We start from the raw sequence: 17,538 nt of genomic DNA, 5'->3' as shown, positions 1-17,538 counted from the left end.
GAAAGAGGAGGAGGATACTAAAGAGGTCAAAAGAGAGTAGGAAAAAAGGAAGATAAGTTAATATGAAAAATTAAAGGAGAGCCGAAAAATTAAACACGATTAATAATAAAAATCAAAATAAAAACTAAAAACTGAAAAGAAGAAAATAATAATAATTAAGAAAAACAATAAGATAAATTAAAAACACAAACAAGAACTAGAAAGACTGAATTACACATAATACTAATACTAATATATAAGCAAATATGCAAAAAATCTGAATGTGTGTATATATATATATATACCTACTAGAACATATAAGAAAATGAAAAACGAACGATAGAAAATGAAAAAATTACAAAAAGAATAAAAATGAAAAAATGGAATTAAAACCATAAAAGAGAAGAAGTAAGAATAAAAGGAAGAGATAAAAATAAATTAAGGAAAACAAAGAAAAAATAAATGAAAAAGGGAAAAAGTAAAGAAAAACTAAATAAAAAATGATTTTTACCATGATTTTGGCAAACATTATTTTCGGCATTAGGGACTAAGAATATTTATGCTTTTGGTGAGAATATTTATTTAGTTTTTCTTTACTTTTTCCCTTTTTCATTTATTTTTTCTTTGTTCTCCTTAATTTATTTTTATCTCTTCTTTTTATCCTTCTTCTCTTTTATGGTTTTAATTCCATTTTTTCATTTTTATTCTTTTTGTAATTTTTTCATTTTCTTATATGTTCTAGTAGGTATATATATAATATGTGCATTCAGATTTTTTGCATATTTGCTTATATATTAGTATTAGTATTATGTGTAATTCAGTCTTTCTAGTTCTTGTTTGTGTTTTTGATTTATCTTATTGTTTTTCTTAATTATTATTATTTTCTTCTTTTCAGTTTTTAGTTTTTATTTTCATTTTTATTATTAATCGTGTTTAATTTTTAGGCTCTCCTTTAATTTTTCGTATTAACTTATCTTTTTTTTTCCTACTCTCTTTTGACCTCTTTATTATCCTCCTCGTTCTTTTGTTTCCTTGACCTGCGTGCTGTCCTCTTTAGCTCCCCCCCTCTTTCTTTTTATTTAGTCTGGGTCTGCAACATATTATGTTTTTTCTTCGCTCTCTCATCCTGATGATGGATCATGTAGTATGATCCGAAACGTTGATGCTATAAACTTTCACACAATCTCACCAGAAGCATAAATATTCATAGCATGGATTGTGGAAATCTGTTACAATTAATTAAGGACTAAGCTAAACATTAGCTCAGCTTATCATTCCGAGATTGATGGTTATCTAGAAAGAGTAAACCAGGTTTTGGAGGATCTTTTAAGAGTTTACTGTATGGATCGGCAGTACCAATGGGAAATGTATCTACCCTTGGTAGAATTTGCTTATAACAATTCCGATCAATCCACCATTAAAATGACCCCCTTTGAGGCTTTATATGGCCCCAAATGTAGAACTCCTGTGAGTTGGAATCAATTAGAGGACAAAATTATTGTTGGACCTGAAATGCTTGAGGAAATGGAAGAACAGGTAATCCAAATGCATCAAAGATTGAAATAAGTCAACGATAGACAGAAAAATTATGCAGATGCAAAAATGACACCTAGAGAATTCTCAGTGGGAGAAAAGGTGCTCTTAAAAGTAAAACCTCAAAAGAGTACTATTAAATTTGGTAAGAATGCAAAGTTGGCCCCAAGGTACGTAGGACCCTTTGAAATATTGGAAATTATGAACCTGGTAGCCTACAAAATTGCCCTACCACTAGCTCTTGCTAGGATGCATGACGTCTTCCACGTGTCATATCTTAAGAAGTACATCACTCATCATGATCATATAGTTGATTGGAACCTATTACAGTTGTGAGATCTAGGGGTGGTGGAAATAGAACCACTCAGAATACTTGAGGTGCATAAGCTACGCTTACGAAATCGAGATGTGACTCAATGCAAGGTCCAGTGGGATCATTATGTAGAGGATAATGCTACTTGGGAAGATTATCATAAAAAAATTCAAAAATACCCTCATCTTTTCTCTAGGGCTACAGCCTGAACTTTTACTTTTCAATTCTTTTCATTGATGTAATGGTTTGGATAGATATTAATTTTGAGTTTTTGTTGTGACATTCATTGGGGACAATGAAATCTTAAGGGGGAGTGTATATTATATCCCAATTTTTGACCTAATTTAAATTTATTATAGCCGTTGAATCAAATGGATTATCTTTCATAATCATGTGAAAAGGGTAGTTAATATAACCGTTATATTCTATGAAAATGTTTGTTGTCAGTTATTTGTCAACTATTTAATGACGATGGTCGTTATCCATTATTTATCATACGATGATGATAGTAGTTAACAATTGTTTGGTTTCGGAATTATAGTTAAATTCCTTGTTAATATCTATGTTAAATGTTATTATGGATTTATCATGAAACTTGTTATTATTGTGGAAAATGTTGCACGGGTGATTGCAAGAGAAGACGAAGGGGAGAAGCATTGCTGAATGGGATCAACGGAATGGGGTACTATCTTAGTCCATTTATCTGGTCAATAGGTATGACCTATAACTATCTTGGTAAGGACTTAGTGACTTGTATAGCAGGGTACAATCATTTGGACACGCATGAGCTATTAGATAAACATTAAAAATATTAATGATTTTAATTTAATGAAAGTACATACCTTTAACGGCTTATGGTTGATGTTTCCATCATTTCATTGTGACACATTTATGTACGTGCACATAGATATAGAAATAAAGCTGACACCATAATATCATTTTTATACAAGATCCTATTTAATACGTACATTTAAATACATGTACAAGAAGATAAAATAATCTTCCAAATAAAGTATGTATTTAGATATACATAATAAGAGAAACAACCTTGGATAAAATATATAGTATGATGCCATTTTATAAATACATCTACGTGCAAGTAGATAAATATATTATAAATTATCCTTGATTTATAACCTTCAAATTTTTTTCCTTATTTATTCAATTCTTTACTAGAAACCGAAATGCACACTTGGCATATTATATCAGCGTCCAAGAAGGCCAAACAATCTTTAAGAGTTACGGCTTTTTGGAAGCCTTGTTATATCAAATGCCTCTATATATTTGGGAGCCGTGAGAAACCCGAGATATGAATTGAATTCTCCTCCCTCATGATTTGGTCTTTGAATTTCTTGCCATGTTATTCTCTCTTTACCTCTGCTGGAAGTCGTGATTGTTGATCACACTAAGTTTGCATTCAGATTATCTTACGAGAAGGGACTGGTTGATAGTGTCCAACAAAAGCTCATCTATTTCACAAGCTAATCAAGTTATGTGGTTGGCATACCATATCCGAATGAAATATAGTATTACTTTTTTTACAATGCTACTATGGGTGTATTTACAGCAGCAAGGATTCTTTCCATAGAATGCCATATATCATCTATGTTTAATGTCACTAGATAGTTCCTGAGTGAGTCAGAACTTCCCAAGTTGAGTCAAGAACCATTGATCATGATATGTTTTTGCATCTTTATCTTATTGTTGTATGACATAATCGAATGATATTCTTTTACAAGCCTTAAGTTTTCCCCGAGTCATATAAGTTGTGATGTATTGAAACATGAAATATTATTACATCAGTTGAGGAATCAGCATAATGAGTTGGCTAAAGTTTGAGATTTAAACACCTGAGACTCACCCAGCTGTATGGCCATGAAAGAGGTGAAGAGGTGAGAAAGAAATCTGCAAATAACATGGGAGCAAAATCAGATGTGCCATAACAAATATATAACTAATACTTTTCAAAGAAAATAAGGAAATCACTTAATAGCTCATGCATGTTCGTATTTATTGTTTCTTGTTGTCAAGTGGAGCGGTGGTGATTAGGTAATAGAATCCATTAAAAATCCTTGGCCAAGGTCGTTAAAGGGCATGTTTGCCTTCATAAGACCACTTGATGTCAGTAGTGCCAGTTATTCAAACATGTCTGTCCATAACTGTGTGGACATTCTAAGCACTGGAAATACTCAGGTGGCTAGACTAGTAGTACCCCAAACTTGATCCTGGGGTAGGGAGGGCCTTTCTTTTCAAAAGATTGCATGGGGATGGATATGGTCCGAGGTTGGGAGTTTAAGCCTAAGTCAATGCTTCTCCTCTTACTGAAAGCCGAGGTTTGCACAACTAGTTAAAGACTGCCAGTTACTTCTTGTATGTTTCTTCTTTCCATTCTTGATACACATTTATTTTTCTCTCGTAATTGATTATGTATTTACTTTAATTTATGTAAGGAAAGAGAGTTAATCATTATTTCAGTTACTTCAATTAATCTTTAATTCAGTTATTTCAGTTATCTTAGTTAATCATTAGTAGTTAAATCAGTTAAAGTCTCATGAAAAAGATTTAAGATATTTTGTTTCGAAAGTTAGTTGAAGAAAACTCTTTCATTTCTATGTGAAACCAGATATTAGTTCTTCTTTATTTTGTTATGAAAATTTGTTTGTTACACTCTTGAACAAAGAAAAAACTTTCAATTAAGTTGAGATGAAGAGATGGGCGGACCATGAATATGAGATTTGAAGGTAGAAGTAGATTTGGGATCAGAATCACTGGACAAACACAATGATCACATTCTCATTTAATCCTAAAGGAGAAATGTTGAATTTGTGTCAACCGAAGTATTGTGAAATGATGTATCACTAAGGCCAAGGGCTCCTCCCTAGAATAGACTTTTATTTCTTATTAGTTTGAAATATATGGTTGGATGGATTGCGTGTAGGAGATTTGGAGGTAGAAACAGATAGGGGGTTAGAATCAGATGGTCTGAGTAACCATATATTTGTATAATTCCTAACATAGGAAAAGAAAAGACAAACTTGTGTTGATTGAAGCATTAGAAAAAGATGAACTAACTCTTTAGGTGGTTTAGGTCCCCATCACAATGTGCGTGTTAGTTTTGTTATGAAAAATACACACAATCAAATACACAACAATAAAAGAATCAGTGTGGATTGTGGAAAATTGTTATCTTTAACAATTTCTAAGCTTAGCAGAATTACACTCCCAGGAATGTACAAGGAACACAAACTCATTAATATGTATATATATCAAGGTTGCATGGGTACACGTACCCACACACCTAGGATGCCTACCCACATACCCAAATATCGGGTACTTGGAGAGCATCATAGCTAAGGACCTTAATTAAGATTTCTGATTTTAGTTTTAGTTTATTGTTTCTGTATCAGCTTCTTGTTTATGAAGGTTAATTCAATACACAATCTTCAATACATAATCGGTATGAAGCTTTGATATAGTACTGATTAACATTAAACTCTATTACTGTTCAAGTCAGAAGTTTATCATTTGTAATATGTCATTGGTATATGATTTATGATCTTCTTGTTCATGTTCAAAGTCTTCCTTCTCTTTTATGCATCTAAACATTTAGCATATATTACTATTACAAACATATTGCAAATCTTAAACTGAAAACAATACATTACATCTGCAAACTTTATCACTCTTATTGTTTTGAACAAAACCATTGCTATGACTCATATTTCTAGATTTTCTATAAATATTAAATTATATTAATTTTTTTTTTGATGTATCCAAGCACCCACATCCCCTATTTTGAAAAATACCTGAACCCATACACATATATGTACCCTAAGTACCCCCATCCGCGTGCTACCTTGATATATAGTCAGATAACCCATCACATAACTAAATGAGATGCCATCATAAATTTGGTCTTAATTTGGATCATTAGAAGTGTGGGGAAAGCTATTATGTTTTTCTCTAATTACTACGCTTAAGGTATTGCTCCCTGATGCTCCCTAATGGAAGAGGGTCCTTCCGTTCAGAAAATGTATGACTGACAACATTAATGATGCTAATTGAATTTCACATCTCATTTTATGAGCACAATATCCACATAAAGATTTGGCATTTCTTAGTTACAAATGCTTAAAATCTTAGTTACCTGGTTTGCGGGTTTACCCTACCAAACCAGACTGGGTCAAACTGACACCTGGTCGCGGTCCAGTTTACCTGCTGGTCCGGGCAGGGTTTGAAAAACACAAATCATGATGGTATAATTATAAGTTTTCAAGTTTATGGTGTTTTTGTTGTTTAATCATATGTTTATATGATATTATGTGACATCTAATTTTTTCTCATGCTTCTAGGCTTCATAAATATTTATATTTATAATTTTTACAGGTTTTTGTATGCATGAACCCAACAAACCCAAACCTCTTTTCAAAACTTTGCTTTACCAGAGTCCTTTGAACCCAAACTTAGAACTGAACTTGAACTAGTAACTTAGCTTAAAATTATTTCTGCGGTCCTGGTTGTTTCTGTTTCTTCAACAGTAAAATAAGCTCTACTATAAAGTTCTGCTAAATGTCTTTTCTAGAAATAAATTTTATGGTCAAACGGGAAACTTTTCCTAATTTTGTGAAGCATTTTTGCATAGAATGTTATATATTTCCTTTATATATCTAATATTACTCTCATAGTTGGTTTCTGTGTACTCCTTTTTCCTTTTGATCATTTCCGTAAATTTGAAAAATTTCCCCTCCAACTAACCAAAAAACAAAAATGACAAATATTAGCCTCAAAAGAAAAGTTATAATTAAACAACAGCAGCAAAGAGCACCCAGTAGGAACATTGGGCAAGACTGAGGCTCCAGATTGAAGCAACAGCAGGGATTCAGCAGTCAAGAGTAGCCAGCAGATTATCAATATTGCAAGAGACAGCCAGATTAAAGTTAGGGCAACTTGCTTTATTGTAGCCATTTATTATTTTAATGCTTTTCTTTTCCAGAATTTAATTTTTCCCGCTTCAGTTTCTATGTCAAATCATACAGTTTCCAGCCATTTTCCTATTTCGTATCGCTTTCCAAAGAAATTTATACGAGTTTCCAACTATGATGCTCTCACATCTGATAACTGTTGTTTCTGGTGTTTCCGAACACCAATTCTGGAAGGTTGGCTAATATAGAGTCTTTTGATCTTTATTGCTCAATGAAGCCCAGAAAGAAAAATTAGAGTACAATTTATCTCATGACCAGAAGTTCATGTAAAATTGATTGATGAATCTCCGTAGCTAATGTCATTTCTTTGAATTTTAATGCGCATATTTTCAGTCGGCAAACATCAGATGCATAATTGTTCTAAGCTTGTGACATACTTCGTCCTAGAAGAGGCAGTTACCTTGATATCAGGATTATTTCAACTTTCAGTGTCATTTTATCTTGACATACCGAAGACAAACTTGATCAAATTTCCAGATTTCAAACATTGCTTGCAATATATTATGTCAAGTATTCCTCAATGTTTTTAACAAAACGATTGTCATATTCCAGTTTCCATGCTTCGAATTGGTTTCATAGTTGGCTGATGCCTGTTTAAGCAGATCTGACATCTGAAATATTGACCATCAGTGGATGGATTAAAACGTTGCTTAGCTATGCTGTCATGAGTTCTCCCTCCGTTTAGAAAAATCTGTAGCGGCTGAAATAATCAAGTAAATAAAATCTGTTAATATCTGAGCAAATTGAAATTCAACAAGGATGAAATCTCTGATATTAATAAATGCACATCTGTTTTAGCAGGTGATTCAGATACACGCGATAACAAAACACACCATGTTGTCGATGTCAGAGATTGTGCAAATGCTCATTTAGTTGCTTATGAATCTCCTGCTGCAGCAGGGCGATATATATGTTCAGCTCATTCATTCACATCCAAGGAACTGTCTGGCATCCTTCAGAAGCAATATCCACAATATGCTTATCCCAAAAAGTGAGTTCACATTAACAATATGTATACTTCATCTATTAGTTTCAATTGTAAGTCATGCAATTTAATAGGAAATGTGACTAAGTTTAGACCCAACAGTTTTGTGGATGTAGGTTCAGCAACAACAGCAAATGTGCTATTTTCAAATAGAAAACTGCAGGAATTGGGGGTAGAGTTCAGGAAGTTGGAAGAGACGCTTGCTGACACTGTGGATTGTCTCCAGAAAAGGGGTGTTTTGGGAAAGTAGTCTGCATATTTATTTTTTAATTTTTAATTGAATTGAATTTTTATTTATTGAAAAAGATTTGAAGACAGCATCATGTAGATGCCTATAACATGTACTTCGTATTTAATGTGTCAAAATGTTTTGATGGAAAAGTGAACTCTATAAACATGTACTTTCTATTTAATCTCTTGAGATGTTTTGATGGGAAAGTGATCTCTATATCATGACGTGGGAATGTTTTGAAGTCAAAGTAATAGTGTCGGTGTGTATTATTCTGTTTGTTGAAATATAATAAAATAATGAAGCTTATAGTTTTCCTGAGCACTCTTGCTTTATCTGTTACAACTTAAGAGTCAACAATTAAAAAGGGAGATCGTACTAAACATTAGAAGGATTGAAGTAATGAAAAAAAGCATTAGGAAAAATGAAATGACAAAATGCAAGATTTGAAGATTAATTTAAGGAAGATTATTTCTAAATGCGAATGAAATTATTCTTAATAATTAAGTGGAGAGCCTTTCTAGAGTGACATCAACTTTGGTTTTCAATTTAGTGTTATGGTATTTGTCTTAGTCAATATACTATTCCATTCATTTTTTCTTATTATTCAATTAGTTTCTACTAATAATTATTTGTAAAGTTTTATTAATTTTTATCAATTTTATAATTTATAGAAAGTATTTTTTTCAAATTTAATTGGTTGATTTTGTTTGGTCTTATAGGACTCCATTTTGTGAGGCTTCCTCCATCTTTCTTTTCTTTAGGCAAAATTTTAGTTTATAGATTTATCTTTTCTACTTAAATATTTTGTATATAATTGATGAGTCCAAAATGAGGATAAAATCTATTGAAACAATTTTTTAGAATTTTGATAGAATTAGACGAGCAATAACAAGTTTACTATTATTAATTTTATTTATTTTTATTTTTTAAATTTTTTAACTTGAACCAATAAAACTCATAACATTAATGAAGTACAAGTACTCAAATTAAAAATCTATTCTATTTATAAATTGCAATTTTTATTTTTATTTATTAACTACAAGGATATCAATAATAAAAAAAGGAACAATAAGAGTTCAAGCGGGAGAGGCCTAGCCTTAGCCACACAAGATCACAAAGAGTTTGAAAGTTAATTACAAAGCATAAAAAGTAACATATTATGCTAGAACATCATTATTGTCATCAACCCAAGTGGTCCAACCCCTAGGGCCTTCCATCCAAACAATGTTTTTCTTGTCTTGGATTTGGTGCATCATCTCATTCTTGCTGATATTGACTTCTTTGGTGAGTTTTTTTAGAGTTTCTTCAAAGTTGGCGAAGTTATCAATGTGATTCCTCCAATCGTATCCGTCTTTAAGCTTGTACACAAACATGGCAGTGTGCCCATCTTGAAGCAGCCTTCTAAGTTTCTTCATTTCCAAGGTCATGTTCACATTCACTTGTGAGGAAATTTTAATGTTTGTGAGTTTTCGAAAAAGCTTAGTAAGGGATCTAGGGGAGTCTTGATACCTTTCTTCATTTCTAAATTTCCAAATCTATCAAAGAATGTTAGAGGAAAGCATATGCCAAAAAACATTCATATCATTCCTAACATTATCAATAAAATTAGTAACAATTTCAAAAGTAGTAACAAACATAGGGTAATAAATACCAAACATGCACCAGATGCTTTTGGCAAAAGCACAATAAAAAAATGTGTCCGCTAGTTTCTAGACTCCCAGAGAAATTGCAGACATAATTAATATTATGATCCTTTTTAATGAGAAGTCTGTCGAGAAGCAACAACCATTTAAAACACTTAATTTTAGGCTCAATGGTGGACTTCCAAAGTCTGTCAAGATGCTTTTTCCAAATGTTGTCATCAGGGTTAGAGTACCAGAGACTGTTGAGATGAGAAATAATATTATTGTTAGTAGCAATAATTTTATAAATGTTTTTAGCTTTAAGTTTTTCCATAATGGTACCATTCAACCATTTCGTTTTAAGAAATCTATGCGAGTCAACATGGCAGTTAGTAGGCAGGTCTTTGCTAGCTTTGACAAACATGTTATAAGTTTTCTTTTGAGAAGGAGGGATATTGTATTTAGAACTAATATCCTCCTAAATGACAAGTCTATCATTATCAAAGAGAGATGAATTGAGAAATTCCTAGATTGTTCTAGTGCTTGGCAGAGTAGCCTTGGGAGAGGGCGAGGGGTTTTCCAGCAAGATGCAAATTCCACCAAATGGATCGTTCACTATAGAGGAGATTTTGATCAAAGAAGGTTCTATTGGTTATGAATTTCTTAGTATGTTCCTAAGCTTTCCAGATAGTCTTAAAGATCGAGGATCCTTGAACAAGAATAGGGAAGTCACCCTCAATAATATCACAGAAGGGGATGTTCTTCCAGGTTCTAGCTTTTTTAGGGATCCCTCTTTCAATATTGCATCTAATAAGGACCTTCCAAGGTTCTTCACCCTCCAATGAGTGAAAGATCCATTTGGTGGCTAATGCAGTCCCTTGGGTTCTAAGATCTTTTAGTCCCAATCCCCCATGGAGCTTGTCGGTTTAGCACTAGTCCCACTTGACAGCATGATGTTTATTGTTACCTTTACCATCAAACCAAAAAAAGTTTCTAATGGTCTTTTGAATCTCAAAAACTTGATAATTATTAAACATCTAGGCAGAAGAGTAGTAAACATTATAGGAGGAAAGAATTTTTTGACAAACCTAGAGTTTGCCAGCAAGGGAGAGGGATTTTTTATGCCACTTAGCAAGCTTATTAAAGATCTTATTCTTAACCCAGAGCCACATATCCTTAAGGGAAGGGTCAATCAAAAAGGGGATACCTAGTTAACGCACAATTTTTCGAGGTCCTCCCCAAAGGAATCCAGATTAAGCAAATCAGTCAGGGGGTTGATCAGACCAGTTGAGGCAAATGGACTTAGTTTGAGAGATATGAGAGCCAAAGATGGAGTAGAAGGTGTTGAGCTTAGTTTGGAGGGCATCAAAATTAGCCTCATTGACTTCAAAGAATAAAGAAGTATCATTAGCAAACTAGTAGTTAATAAGATCAACATTATTCGGGAGGGTTATGCCTTTAATGGTAGGGGAGAGGGAATTACCCTTAAGAGTGTAAGATAAGGCATCAAAAGCTATGACACAAAGGGTAGGGCCAGGGGGTAGCCTTGTCTAATAGATCTACCAAGAGGAAAGGGGGCAGAAAGGGATCCATTGATCTCAACCCGAGCCAAGGCATCTTTGAGAAGGATTTTGACAAAATTGCATAGCAAGGGGGCGGGGGGAAGCCAAAAGCTTCAAGCATCATGTGGATGAAGTCTCATTCAATATGGTCAGAAGCCTTTTCAAAATCAAGGAGCAGCATAGCAGAGTTCTGATTTGAGTGTTTGGACCAATTCATGGCTTCCCAGCTAGTAATCAAATTTTCAAGAATATATCTACTTTTGATGAAGCCTTAACATTGACTTATATGACAATGTAAGCCTTGGAATTTAACAATCACCCCTAATTGTGAGATAAATTTTGTATAAGTTTGATCATTTTAATGTCTTTTTAATAGTATACACATTTTGGTCATTGTAAAAGTGCGATAAACTAATGATGGTTTTATGTTGTATAGCATGAAAGAAAAGTAAAAATAAAAACTAAAATAATCATTTTTAATAAGAAAGGAAATATTTTAGCAAATATTGTTTAATTATTTGTCTCTAACTAATTTAAAATAGAAATACTCAATGAGGTCACTATTATAAACAAGTAAAAATGTTGAAAATGAAAATTTATAATACAAATATAAAATATTATCATTAAAATAGATTCAAATGATTTTTACTTCTTATAAATGATTAAAATATAGTTAAATGTGTTGCATGATAAAAAAAATCTTTTATAATTTTTGGCAAATATTATAGTTCTCATGCCATCACTAACTTGACAATATTATATTTTGCATATTATTTTTTTGGTAGAATTAGGCGACTAAAAACAACTTTAATATTATTATAATTTTGTGGTGAACTGTCATTTTAAAAACATAAATCATGTCATAAATGACTTTGGTAACCTTCTTTTAATCTAATTTTTGCCTAGTATTTATCTTAATCAAATACTTAAACTGTTTTGTATAATACGTACTAAGATAGTTATTTTATCAAAATTTATTTCAAAACTTTTCTTTGACCAATATCTATTTAGTGTATTGTCCAATGAATTTTTTTCTACAAATTATTATAAAAATATAATATTGCAACAAGAGTACTGAATTTAATACACGTCATTATGTAACACTTATTAATGTTGTGTTGACAAAGTGAATTAGCATTGATGAAAAGGCAAATAGATACAAATAAATGGAATGACAATGGTAACACTAATTGTTTCATCTTTTAGATTAGGTCATGAAGTGTAAGTGACCTTTTCATAGAAGAGTTGGTTGATAGATTAATTTTCAAGCTGATTTATAAATAAAGACATCTCTATACGGTAGCTTGGTAGAAGAACTGAGATTTTGTTTGCAAAAAAATATATTGAATGATCTAAATTTGGATATTGTCATTTCTTGTTGTTTGTGGCGATCAAAGGTACAGACTAATCTCCCACAAATGAGTACCAAAGACAAAATAAAGTCAATTTAAAAAAAAAAAATTCCAGATTCATGAAAACATAGTGATTTTTTTTTTTGTTTTTTTGTTTTTGTTGTTGTTTTCAACTACAAACTATGCAGATCATGAAGATCAAACACTGAAATTTTCAAAAAAATCCATAATGTTTTCGATCTTTTGAAAATTAGTCAATTGTACATTTTTGTGGGAGGATAGCCGCGCCCGTGATCACATACCTTCATAAATTGAATTTCATTTACAACTTTGCACTAAAAAATAAAGTGAATCTTGTCTAAATTGGTGGTTGAGGCTTCTTAACCCTACAAAACATGATAAAAATTATGCATTTTACTTTCTTTCTTTAGTAATTTGTTTTCCTTGTTCCTATTACTTATCTCATAGGTTATTTTAAATTAGTTAAATCAATATATATTTGGAGACGACAACCACCAAAACAAGTGACACAAAGTGTCAAAGTTCGTATCAATAGTGCAATGCATTTAGATCTTTAAAAATGTATAGAGCTTTCTACTTTGAACAAGGGAAACTGTGAGTGCTTAGACTGCACCCTTACAGAGGGGGGTTTCCTAGAAAAATATTAATTAATAAACACATACATGCATTATTATTGAAATTATTCTCCCGTCTTCAAATTTTGTTGTTGTTGAGTTTGTCTTGAATAAGTGTGAGTTTATGTAATAATTTTGCATGCCAAATGCGTAAATATGTTAAGCTTGTTTTGAGTAAGTCTTTAACCATCTTATTGTTGCAATAACTCACATATCAATACTAAGATTATTAATTTGAAATCTTTTTAACAACTAAAAAAATTAAATAAATGTTAAAAATAATATGCAAGACCATTTAGTGCATATATATATATATATATATATATATATATATATATATATGTCATTGATTATTATTAATATAATTTATTTTCTATTAACAAAAATGGTCAAGTTAAATAATATGTCAATAAATGATATTTATTAATTTAATTACATTTAACTCTTATATTGTAAAAATGCATAAGAACAATATTTTAAAAAAAATAACTAACTCAATTATAAAAAGATAAAGTTGTCATTAATTGTAAAAAGATAAAATTGTCATAAATGGATGACATACATTGACATCAATGACATGACATATACTTGATATTTTTGTTGAAGGAAAATGTTTTTTATCCATACCAAAATTAGGATAGGCCAATAGAATTAGTGAAAAATGTGAATAAAATAATCTTGAAAAAAAATAAAAAATTGAAATTCTATTTATCTTTTTTAATGCTATCATCCAGTTGACCAATTTAATTGTAAAAATAGATTGAATAAATGAATAGTATCTTGCCTTTAGCAAGAACTAAAAATACCCAATAGGAAAAGAAATGGTTTTAGGTGTCTCATTATCTGAAAAAATATGTTCTCACCTTTATTGATTGTGAATCTATTGATTTGAATGTAGAGAATAAAACTAGCATGATCTACGATAGATGATAGGAGCTTTGTAAATATGGTGCATATGTGGAAGGTCATTTATATCTACAAAGCTCTTATTGAATGGAGAATAATTTTGTGAATTCTTGTGCAATAAATTTGAGCAAAACAATCCTCCATAGAATATAGGAATAGATAAGAATAAATGTGCATCTATTTTGTTTTAGTAAACTATGGGCATGTTGATGTCAATGTATCTTAATGTTATTATATTGTTTATAAAAAAATTAATCTAACACACTTTTTTATCCAATATGTATGTTTGTATAAACAAAAAAGAATGGACAATTATAATAGAACTTCAAGAGTCTCCCATTATAGTGATGGTGATGTTGGAAGCCATTTGTTTCATCCATAAATACAACTATGGTGAAAGACTATATGTTTAATCTCTATCATAAGGTTTTTTATATTAAAAAACAAAAATCAGTTAAGTTTAATAATAATTAAAGATATAATTTAAAATATTGTGTGTGTGTGTGTTTAATGACATCAACTTTGGTTGTAAACATTTAGACATATTGAACAAAATTATTGTTCATTGAAGAGTCTTATTATTTCATTGGCAAATATTAAAAAATAATTTATAGATCTATCTAAATTGTTGAAAATATTAAAAATAATATAAAATATGCATAATCGGTTAGAATTGAATATGAAATCTTTAAAAGAATTAACGGGACATTATTTGAAGCGGCTACAATATCATTCTTTTCACATAAGAATTGGTTGATAGATTCTAGCAAATTTGTTCATCTATCAAAATAATATTTTTGAGAGATGGAGAGAGGGAGTTGACTTAATGATTCTAATTTCAATTCTTCCATTTGTACCTCTGATTATATTATGGTCGATTTCTAGGTCCATGGTGTGGTCAGGTAGTGCCTCTCACCCTAGATAGATTATGTTGCTTTAGTGCTTTCTTGATGGTGACAAATAGATTGTGAGGTATCTAGTGCTTACAACATTTTTGATTTGTATAGATGATGAAATTTACATATAGAAAGAAAAAATACATTTTACTTAGAAATATTTTAGGTTTTATTTTCTCCACAAATGCTCTCTAAAATGATTAGAGTGTTGTCTATGATTCCACATTTTGGATGTAGATCTACAAAGGCTTATCCAACTATGTTATCACCACCATTATGCTTAGATCTATGTTAATGCCGATCCCCAAAACTCTCATTTTATCACAGTCAACAAGCTTGCTAGAAAAGTCCATTGAATTCATATTTTGACCTAACCATTTGCTTGAAAGTTTTCAAAGCCTTTTTATAACAAATTTATAGCCTACATATCTTATGTCAATGGTATTGAATGTGTTTTTCCTATAGTTGAAATCACATTTTCTTTCTTATTTGTAGTGTGAATAAACATTTGTAGATTAGTGAGTTATGGTAGATATACCTATAAAATGTTTAACCTTAGTTCTAACCCTAAAATTAAGTCCTATACTCTAATTATAAATATAATCTAACCTTAGGGATAATACTTACACTAACCCTAACCAAATCATAAATCTATTGTTAACCCTGTAAATTAATTATATTGTAATCTAAACTCTACCCTTGTTTGTGAAGTAGTCATTGTTTCTTTTGGTTTCATGTTATGCGTAGCTATCCTCATGTCGAGGACCTATCCTAGATCCTTTTCCTAAGCGTGTGAATTCTTATGTTAGATGATCCTCGAGTTCTATGTCATTCTTTGTGATTCTATTTTCTTGTTGTTTTCACCTTGTGTAATATGTTGATGCATTTGAGGAAGTTTCAATTTTTTACATGACATCTTGCATAGTTAGGAGCCGACTCCTAAATCACATGTGGACCTACCTTCAAGTGTGTGAGATTTTATATGATTGTTGGCATGGGTTTTGGTTTATTCTTCCAAGTATGGTCCTAAATTGTAATTAATGCTTGACTAGCTGACTTGTGGATTAGTTAGCTATATAATAAATTTTATTAGATGTAGAAGAAGGAAGGGATAGATAGAGATTGGAGATGCGAGATAAGACTATGGTTTTGTATACTTCTTGTTGTATTTAATGCTGCAACCCATAAGGCCTTATAATCGAGCATGTTGCAGTTATTCTTTATGCAAAGTTAAGTAATTACACCTAAAAGATGTTGCATCTAGCCTCATCTTCTTTGTGGATTCATTTGGGTGTGTAACTCTTGGCAAGGGTAGATGGTTGCAATTGAGTTTATTCTACATGTTGCATTTTTCTATATTCTTGCAACCTTCTAGTGTCAGATGATATCAGAGCTCAGTTCTTTCTTGTGGATTGGATCACAGAGAACCTTATTGGATTGGTTGTAGGACGATAGATATGGAGTCTAACCTATAACTTGCAGAAGGTTACGATCTTGTAGAAAGTATTATCAAGATGGTTCGTGGTAGAGGAAATGTAGACAATGCTATAATGAACATGTTGAGGTAGATTGCAACCATGCTTGAAGCTATGGAGGAAACCTGGAGAAGAGGCGTACATATTGAAGATGTTAGTGATGAAGAAGATAAGATAAGATAAGATAAGATAAAATTATTAATTTCCATGAAAAACCAAAATGGTTTATGGGATTGAGCATACAAATAGAAGAGCCAGCCAAGCAAAGGCACCAAACGGTGATAGAAAATGAAACAAAACAACAAGAAGAAAGAAAGACAAGGTAAGGACTAAGAGTCCTTCAATGTCACAAAGAAATCTATAATAGAGAGGTACATTAGTGGACAATCCATAATCTTCAGATGTCGTGAAGAACCCCTATAGGATTGATGTTTCCTGTAGAGACTAGTACAATGTCTGACAAATTTGGAATGTGAAGTAGTGGAAGGCCTTTTCAAAACCTGCGGAGGAGACAAGGGAGAGAAAAAGGTGGTAATGAGCTGATTAGAAGTCCATCTCTAATGAAAGGACTGCAGGGTATTCTCTTGAAGATGGGTGGCCTCCTAAAGATAAAGTGCTAAACACCGCTGATCAATATAATTGAAGAACATCGAGAGAGAAGAACATTCTCTGAAAAGGAAATAGAATCTCCCTCTGATCTCATAGTAATGAGGACAACGAAATATGAAGTGATTCTCGGTCTCAACCTCCATCAGAGTGCATAACTAGCATAATCGATTAGCCCGATCCATATGGTGATCAATCCAAGCCCTGAGACGATGAGAACCAACCCTAAAAGAGCCCAAAGAGAACTGTAATGCATGATTCCAATGCTGGTAAAGATAGGTAGGGCGAACAACAAGACCATCCTGAATAACAAGAAAATGCTCAGCATAGAAGGCCATCTTAGTTTGCAAACCACCCAGGGGATGACACCAAGTAGTGGTAATATACTGCCTATAGATATCCTGTCTGACATGCTCATTCAACTCCGAGAGGGAAGAAGATGAGCCAGGGCATCTAGTGA

At 31.9% G+C, this 17,538-nt stretch overlaps 1 protein-coding gene across 2 annotated transcripts in view; it reads left to right on the top strand.

Annotated features, from left to right (window-relative positions):
- Positions 1–8,230, top strand: part of LOC149563058 (cinnamoyl-CoA reductase 1-like) — a 76,478-nt gene extending 68,248 nt beyond the window's left edge. Inside the window, exons 5-6 of one of the 2 annotated variants that reach the window (XM_089826472.1) lie at positions 7,609–7,798; positions 7,895–8,230. In XM_089826472.1, the coding sequence (XP_089682598.1) occupies positions 7,609–7,798; positions 7,895–8,042 (338 nt within the window). In that variant the 3' untranslated portion in view covers positions 8,043–8,230. Of the gene's footprint in view, positions 1–7,608; positions 7,803–7,894 lie in introns of those variants that run through there. The other variant, XM_089826473.1, reaches the window with a different exon arrangement.
- The last annotated feature ends 9,308 nt before the right edge of the window (positions 8,231–17,538 follow it).

The sequence above is a fragment of the Cupressus sempervirens genome, chromosome 4 (genome assembly GCF_028749045.1).
Source record: "Cupressus sempervirens isolate cs-2001-9-10 chromosome 4, ASM2874904v1, whole genome shotgun sequence".
Classification (NCBI taxonomy): Eukaryota; Viridiplantae; Streptophyta; class Pinopsida; order Cupressales; family Cupressaceae; genus Cupressus; species Cupressus sempervirens.
Note: the sequence above shows the minus strand (reverse complement) of the source record. Positions and strands in the feature narration are given on the sequence as shown.